Here is a 9,150-nt window from a genome sequence, read left to right as displayed (position 1 = left end):
TACCCCTCGAAGTTAGCTTTCTTACAGAAATTGGGTGTTCCTTTAAAAAGCTTGAGTACAGGGTGAAACAAGAATTACCAGCCAATAATAGATAAATAATAAATATTACAGTTGTAGCGTGGTTATAAGTACAACCTTCCTATGTCTATTGAAACACTGCATTAAAAACAACAAGCAAACAAGTAAAGGAAAAAAAAAACTTTTCAAACAAGGAAGTAAATGCCATCCCTACTGTCTTGTTTTCATTATTTTTTGAAAGATTGATGTTAGCCATCCCTGCATTTATTTCGTTTTTTTGAAAAGTTTTTCTTTACTTGTTAAATAATTTTTCCTTTGAGGTGTGTTTACATGTTGTATGATTTATTTCTGTCTGAAACCTCTTGTTTCCAGGTTAGATACCTGTCTGGAAGGAATTCCAGATAGAAACAATTATACATTAGTAGATTAGTTTAATAAAGTTTTTAAATCACATCACAGGCTAGAAACGTGAATGGAATATCTTACATCAGCATAAAGCATAACAATTTTGTTGTGTCAATAAAGCAAATGGGTAGCTTAAAACATAAAATTTTCAAAAATGATGACCTCGGGTTTGTCTTCCGGTAGGTTCCTCAGAGAGCTAAGCCTTTTAAAACGTATGGCTGACTATTCGTCCTGTGATTCTACCAACTTAAATCAAATGCTGCAAGATCTTGGTTTGGATTTTAGTCAGTACACGTATCCCATGTTGCAGTGTGGTGTAGATAAAGACACTTTGCTCCTGTTGTCCGAAGAGCAGTTGGCCAAAGAATGTGGCGTAGACAACAGTATTCATCGAATAAGGATCTCCCAGGCTGTTCGAGGTAAATCTTCGAAATTTTCTTTTAAACTTGTATTACGTTTTACTTCGTAACATTGTGTTCTGCATGTACTACATTGGAATCAGTAAACATATGTTGTTCATATTACACATTTCCTGTTGTTCTGTGAAATTGCCCCCCAGTGGCACAGCGGTATGTCTGCGGACTTACAACGCTAGAAACCGGGTTTCGACACTCGTGGTGGGCAGAGCACAGACAGCCCTTGTGTAGCTTTGTGCATAATTAAAAACAAACAAACAAACATCTGTGAAATTATTAGTTTGATGCTTTTCTTTCTTGGATATAATTTTTTTTAAGTTATAGCTTTTATTTGTGTCAAGTTCTGCTGAGTATTGTTTTCTTAAACACTTTTTTGTAAATATTCCCTTGGAAACATGTTTTGTTAATTATAATAATCCCTTGGATACATGTTATGTTTATTATAATAATCCCGTTGGTACATGTTATGTTAATTATAACATTCCCTTGGATACATGTTATGTTTATTATAACATTCCCTTAGATACATGTTATGTTTATTATAACATTCCCTTGGATACATGTTATGTTAATTATAATAATCCCTTGGATACATGTTATGTTAATTATAATATTCCCTTGGATACATGTTATGTTAATTATAATAATCCCTTGAAAACATGTTATGTTAATTATAACATTCCCTTGGAAACATGTTAATTATAACATTCCCTTGGAAACATGTTAATTATAATATTCCCTTGGATACATGTTATGTTAATTATAATAATCCCTTGGAAACATGTTATGTTAATTATAACATTCCCTTGGAAACATGTTAATTATAATATTCCCTTGGAAACATGTTATGTTAATTATAATAATCCCTTGGAAACATGTTATGTTTATTATAACATTCCTTGGGTACATGTTACGTTTATTGTAATAATCCCTTTGGTACATGTTATGTTTATTGTAATAATCCCTTGGATACATGTTATGTTTATTATAATAATCCCTTGGATACATGTTATGTTTATTATAATAATCCCTTGGATACATGTTATGTTTATTATAATAATCCCTTGGATACATGTTATGTTTATTATAATAATCCCTTTGGCACATGTTATGTTTATTATAATAATCCCTTGGATACATGTTATGTTTATTGTAATAATCCCTTGGATACATGTTATGTTGGTTATAATAATTCCGTGAATACATTTCTGTTGGTTGCAATAATTCCATGAATACATTTCTGTTGGTTGCAATAATTCCATGAATACATTTCTGTTTATTGTAATATTCCCTGGAATCTGTATACGTGTATTGGTGCTTGGATTTATATTTTGATTACAATGATGTTATATTTTTTAGATTCAAATTTTCGTCAGCAAAAACCCAATTGATAAATCTTGTATAATTATTATATATTAAGCATATTAAGCTTTCTTTTGTGTGTGGTCATCATCTGATTTGCATATAATTTGCAAGAAGTATGTCTTTAGTCTTCAAAAAAATAATTACCCACCATCAAATGTTAATTATCTCTGCTATAACTTATTTTTCGTACTTTTGACGTTCACATTGGGTTCTTTCCTTGAAAAACAATTTTTTTTTAATTCGAACATTTTATGTCTGGAATCAAAAGCTAATATTATTCTTGAAATATAAATGTAAAAAGAGTCACCTACCGGTGTTTAACACATAAACTTAATGGTTTATTATTCCAATAAGTATATGTATTTTTGAGTTTTAACATCGTTAGTTTAATATTAACATCCGATCAGAGCAAGCGAAACTAAAAACCAACCTAGTAATTGGTAAATTCGTTATTCACTGTTAGGGTTGGTAGCAATAGGCGGGTCTAATGACAAAATTGCATTGTTAGCGTTTTTTTAATATTTTTATTGATTTTTTTTCTCGGTACTAGTTGCCAAAAATAACAGTCGGAGTACAGTTGCGAACAGTACAGTCGTGTTCTTGGCGCCATCTATTGGACACTATGCGTTTTAAAATGAAACGGTATAAGCGTGTGAATTAACTATTATTAGTTTTATTGTTAACACAAACTAGTTACTTAAAAACTGTTTAATAATCTACGTTTGGAAATAAAGGGGTGTTCCTTTAATTCTTGTATTGTTCTACTTCAATTTTTTTCTTAAATTACAAAATAAATGTAATAAAAATGCTAAACTGGATTCACTTAATTTTTTATTTAATTGTACGCAAGTTTCATAGCCATTTCTATGAAGACTGATAATTCTGTCGCTGTTGCACTTTCTCAACGATAAAATTATCTAGACTTCTCAACCAGACAGGAATGTATGACTGAAGAAAGTTGTATTTGATTCCATTTGGAATATCAGCTGGAACGTTCGAGTCTGAAGATGAAGGCATGTTCTTGTCAAGTTTGAATGTTTGAGTCTATAGAAATGTTCTTGTCAAACTCGGATGTTTGAGTTTATAGATAAAGGAATGTTCCTGTCAAACTCGAATGTTCGAGCCTAAAGATGAAAGTGTTTTCTTTTCCAAATACAAAATAAATCCGATTGTAGTTTGTATGAGAAAAAAATAGTTCATTTAACACCTAATGTTCAATTTGTTTATTTTAAGATAACCTAATTATGGCACCCTAATTATTGTTTTCCCAATTAATTATGTATATTTTGTAAAGTATTAGGAATCAATTTGTTTGTAAACTTGGCAGATGTTTATTGGTCTTGCCAGTTCTCTGACCTGACGTGACTTTTTCAACATCCTGTTTGTGGAAGGTTTCCAGTTTTTCCATTCTGAACAGGAATACATACTTGAAACGGCCTTGTTTCTTTGTCTAGGCAGAGTTCTGTCCACACGAAGAGTCGTGATTGGAAACATTACTGACAACCTCGATCTGTCCATGTGTTGACACGAGCTTGACTCTTTCTTTGTGTTGTGTAAATTCGTCAAAAGAAAAAAAAAATGGGGGAAATAAAATCACAATTATCAGTTCCTGCACCTAGTAATATTTTCCTTTTGAACAGAGGTCAGTATCTTTTTCCCTAAATACACCTTGTGTGTGGTGCATTTCTAATTAAAAAATCACTAAACTCGGGGAATCGGGAGGCCATCAAAAATGGTACCCACCAAGCTGGGTGGACCAAACTATGCGACACCTTAAGCACCGATGGTTAAAAGAACTTGCGTGTGAAAGAACTAGAAATCCGAACTATAGGGTGGGGCTATTAGACTGCCAGTGATATGTGGGGGAAGGAGGGGGTCGAAATCGAGCCGTGTGCTCATTCAAGAATACCCCCCTCGTCGCCGTAGTATGTGTTATTCTCACCCAGTTACACAAATCTTCACGATAACTAACTTCAAAGGGCGTGGCTGTAACCACGAGGTTGTTCAGCTTGAATGGTCCGCGAAGTACTCATTAATCTCAATGTTTACATTAGGACAATAAGGCGTTACGGTAAAGTTGTAAACGTTGCGAGATTCTATTTTTTTTAGCTCGCAGCGCGTGACGTGACGTCATTTTTGAAACTTCATAAGTACGTGTTTTTTTCTGACTTCAACGTCTGACCTTTAATAAATATGTTGTTCAAATGGCGTGATAATTAGTTTGTGTTAAGTTTCGTTAAGTAAAAGAGTGATTGTATTATACATAACTTTTGGAATATTCTGGAAGAAACAATGAAACTTTAAGAGGTTTAATACAGTTTTATAAAACTCGGTATTTTTTTATATATCGCAAATTATGTATCCCGCTTGAGTCGGTTGTTGTTGTTGTTGTTGTTTGTAGTTAAGCACAAAGCTACACAATGGGTTATCTGTGCTCTGCCCACCACGGGTATCTAAACCCAGATTCTAGCATTGTAAGTTCGCAGACGTACCGCTGTGCTACTGGGGGCTAATTAATAAGATGTGAGCGAATTAACGTAGATAATATTAAATACACCGTCTTCTATATCCAACGCCATTGATAATACTATGTATATACAGTAGGACTCTTTCGACTTTTCTAAGCCTAATTCTGTAGTCAGCATTAACAAGATAGTAAACAAATATTAAACTGAGATCTGGATATCTCATCCCAGTGGGAATCAGGTGAAAGCCAAACCTGACTGTTCCATCGATTTATTAGTTCGTCAGTGTATTTATTTAGGGACGCACACACACACCCACGACCTTTTACGTTTAAGAGGTTGTTTCCTGTTACAAATAAGTAAACAAGGTAAAACAAAAAAACATATCCACCCAAGCCGCCACCTTTTCCATTATCACCAAGAGTAGAGACGGGACATCATTTCATGGTCGAGCACTGACACACGAGTGTAAAAACTGTCAGATAAACATAAATATGTGATGGTCCCCTACCGATACACGGGAGGGGGGACAATACCTATGGGCTCGGCAGTCTTTGCTGTATCGTTATCCTTGTTGGGTGTGGTGTGAATGAGAAAAGAGGGTGGGGGGAGGGTGTTGCATACTTTTTTGCTGATGGCCTTGATTTCGTATCCTGTCGTACCTCGGAAACATCTGGAACATTTTTCTATATCTATTGAAGCTTTTCGTGACTATTTTAGTAATATTTTGGTATCGGTAAAAATCTGTGTAATTAAAAAATAGGGCCCAGTTCTTGTTCGAGTTCTTTTAGCTCCGTTTTCATTCGTAACGTTTTGTTTGGGAGAAACAAGCAGTTATCAACAATGTGAAAGCATTCACTCAGATATCACGGTGCGGAAGATTACTAGTTATTCGTGGGTGTAGACCTGCAGTGTTATTTACTTAAACTATTTACAGATCACTACGTACAGCTCTTATCTGGAGTACCTGATTGGCTGTTCGCGTGAATTAAGTTCTAATCAGCGAATCAGTTCAATAAGTGTACAAAACAAACAAAATTTTGTTACTTTTGTTTTCACCGTAACGTGAAATACTTTTGGCAAGAGTATTAAGAAAATAAACTGATAGAGATATGAAGTATTCGTCCTGCTATCGAGTATCTTCTAAAGTAGTAGTAGTAGTGTTAAAATATTTGTACGCCATCTTGTGGTGAACTCACTCATAAAGAATAAAATCGTATACAAAAAAACAAACGATAATTGGACCACTCATGTCATATATATTAAAAACCATCTTAATTCTTTCATATGGATCTTAACAAACGTGATTCAGACCTTGAAGTTGTACAATTTATAGTGTTTTATAGGCCGTCGCAATCTGAGGGTCGCGGGTTCGAATCCCAGTCACACCAAACATACTCGCCTTTTTCAGCCGTGGGGGCGTTATAATGTGACGGTCGATCCCACTATTCGTTGGTAAAAGAGTAGCCCAAGAGTTGGCGGTGGGTGGTGATGACTAGCTGCCTTCCCTCTAGTCTTACACTGCTAAATTAAGGACGGCTAACGGAGATAACCATCGCGTAGCTTTTCGCGAAATTAAAAAAACAAACAAACAAACAAAAGAGGCCGCCGAAGAAGTCATTCTTGGTATATTAATTGTTTGCTTGTGTTTCTTGTTGTTAGTTGGATGGAATCGGGAAACACCCCGTTAGAGCACCAGTTCTGTTATGTGCACTTTCTAACTCTTCACAGCTTCCAAAATAATATAACAGAGACCACTCGTTTCACACACTCGCGAGTAAGTATCTCTTCCAGACGAGCACCACTCGTTTCACACACTCGCGAGTAAGTATCTCTTCCAAACGAGCACCACTCGTTTCACACACTCGCGAGTAAGTATCTCTTCCAGACGAGCACCACTCGTTTCACACACTCGCGAGTAAGTATCTCTTCCAGACGAGCACCACTCGTTTCACCTCCAACTTTGCAATATTTCCACATCCTAAAAATTGTTTCTGAAACTCACCACGGGATTCATTAAGTTATGTATTTATAATTAATGTATAAAAACAAACTGCTATATCCACGTTGTCACAGATTTTATGATAACCTTTACAAGAAGTTCTTGGGGTTTACGTTTATGTCTTATTTCGTAATGATTCAATATTATGGGCATTAAAACACGATATTTATTTTTTGTAATGACTGATGCTGCTAAAAGAGCTCCGCGTTTACCATTGTTCGACGAATTTGATTGAAGGTTCGTCTGATCTGTAATGATGTATGATACGCGAGACGGAAATTGCTATAATTAAGACTTTTGATTGATAGGCAACAGTGTTTTACTGCTGTACCCTAAAACTTTAAGCCTCTCGTTGAGACATTTAAAGACCATAATAATATAAAAATAGTATAGTTTCCGGATCTGTGGGCGTGCTGTAGTTTTGTAAACCGTTTCGTTACACATCAGAACTTACTCAATGCCACGGTTTTTGCCGCTTTTGATCTCGTTTGGAAATAGTGGATAGGTTATTTTCACATGTATATTAATGCGCTAGTAATATTGTAAAGCTACCAGGAACCGTATTACTTCATATCCGCACCTAACGTGAATATAAATTATTGTATTATCCGGAAAGCTCTCGTAACGAGACATTTCAATTTATTCAAATATTCATCGTAGCTTGGTGGCGCTGCTGTAGCAACCTGTACTGTAATTATAAATGTTTTTATACGGTTTAAGGTTGTTGCTTTTTTAAAACGTTGGTTATTCTTTAAAATTGTTATTGTCGTAGATAATAGAGAAATGCGGTATCTTAGAACATTAACAACATGTCAGAATCCTTCGTGTAAGATATTGTAAAACAAACGCTTTTGTTGCCGGAACTTTCGCCCCGCAGACGTTACCCACGTCCGGCAGAAGCGGATTAATAAAACTCTTACTAAATTACGTTCTGAAAAAAAAAAAACGTCTGTTACCGTCTTCATAATAAGTATTATGTTAAAATATTGCAGTACGGTTGAAATACATACTTATTTATAAAAAAAAAATACGCGTTGTTTCACAAAGATGAAAAGTACGATGTTGGTGTATGAAGTAAAGATATTTTTATACGCGAAGCAAAAAATATTTATTGCGCATGCGTGACCGTTAGCTAAAAATATTCATTGCGCATGCGTGACCGTTAGCCAAATTGAAATGTTTAACTAAAGTCTGAGGTGATTAAGCCTATTATCAAACCTGTACGTACGTGTTGATGTTGATAAAAATTACTCTTAAAATATATTTGGGGATATTTGAATACACGTAAAGCTTAAATAAAAGTAGGCCAATCATAACTATAGAAGTCAAGGGAGTACTTGAGAGAGGGACTTTCCATTTTCAGAGGTGAATTGTAATCTTGAACAAACTAGTTCAGAAATGATTTTTCTTCGTAAATTCTCCAACTGCTTGTCCACGTTAGTGTCATTCATAGTTGGGTTACATATTGGGGTAACACAAAGGGGGGTTGGCGATATGTGGAATTTGTTTGACAGATGTTAATCGTGGAACCGGGTCGAATTGTTGTTACTCATGCTTGTGGAATGCACGGTATTTTAAGATTGTTAGCTAAATCCTTCACTATTGAGTTCCAGTTTCGGTTCTGATACTCGTGAATAAAATTAACGAAGCTGATTCACAAAGCTCGCGCTCACGCGGATTTTAATTTCTATATTGTACAGTAAAATATTTTGAATTACTCACGGCTACATGAAATGTTTTTCCTCACGTTATTAATATAAAGGGAAAACATTTGAAATCCAGCAATATTTTTATTTACTGCTGGTTTTCAATAACTTATTAATTTATATTTTCAATTCTTTTAGTTTACGGTTTCGTCTCGGTGCCATTTTATTTGCCAAAAATAAACAGTTCACAAGTGTAAACAACGTTTTGGCACAATGAAAGGAAAGAACGACTTATCCGTACTTCAAACTAGAACATACATTCTAGTATGCTGGAGTAACGTTCCGTCGCTTTGTTATTTTTAACTTGTGTAGAATTTTCTATGTCAGTATAACACATACTGCAAACTGAGCTACTGAACCCTGATGACTCGCGAAGCTATTGCGGTTTAAAATAATTTATTTGCTCACGAAAAATTAGACAGTCGAGTGAAATCATTCGGATACGGCGCAAAAGATTTAGGTACGTACAAAATGTTGGACGTTGTTGATCCCCGAGTTTTATTTCTTTGCATCTTTAGCGCCACAAAGAAAGTACTGGACCATCTTCCCATTCACCCCCCTCCCCCTAAGCTTGAGTAGGGAGATCCAAGAAGTTCAATAACTGAAGTAAGGGTTGAGGGTGAGAACGGGGTTCTGTGAGGTGTTGGTTTGTATTACTTTGATTATCCGGAACCCTGTTCTGTGAGGTGTTGGTTTGTATTACTCTGATTATCCGGAACCCTGTTCTGTGAGGTGTTGGTTTGTATTACTCTGATTATCCGGAACCCTGTTCT

At 35.2% G+C, this 9,150-nt stretch overlaps 1 protein-coding gene across 1 annotated transcript in view; it reads left to right on the top strand.

Moving 5' to 3' along the window:
- Window positions 1-577: 577 nt before the first annotated feature.
- LOC106470741 (sterile alpha and TIR motif-containing protein 1-like) overlaps window positions 578-9,150 on the top strand; it is a 15,135-nt gene continuing 6,562 nt past the window's right edge. The window contains exon 1 of the mRNA XM_013931306.2: window positions 578-842. Within this exon, the coding sequence (XP_013786760.1) occupies window positions 578-842 (265 nt within the window). The remainder of the gene's footprint in view (window positions 843-9,150) is intronic.

Source organism: Limulus polyphemus, unplaced genomic scaffold (genome assembly GCF_000517525.1).
Source record: "Limulus polyphemus unplaced genomic scaffold, Limulus_polyphemus-2.1.2 Scaffold4193, whole genome shotgun sequence".
In the NCBI taxonomy this organism is placed as follows: Eukaryota; Metazoa; Arthropoda; class Merostomata; order Xiphosura; family Limulidae; genus Limulus; species Limulus polyphemus.
The sequence above is the reverse complement of the archived record's forward strand: the minus strand, read 5'-3'. Positions and strand labels throughout refer to the sequence as shown.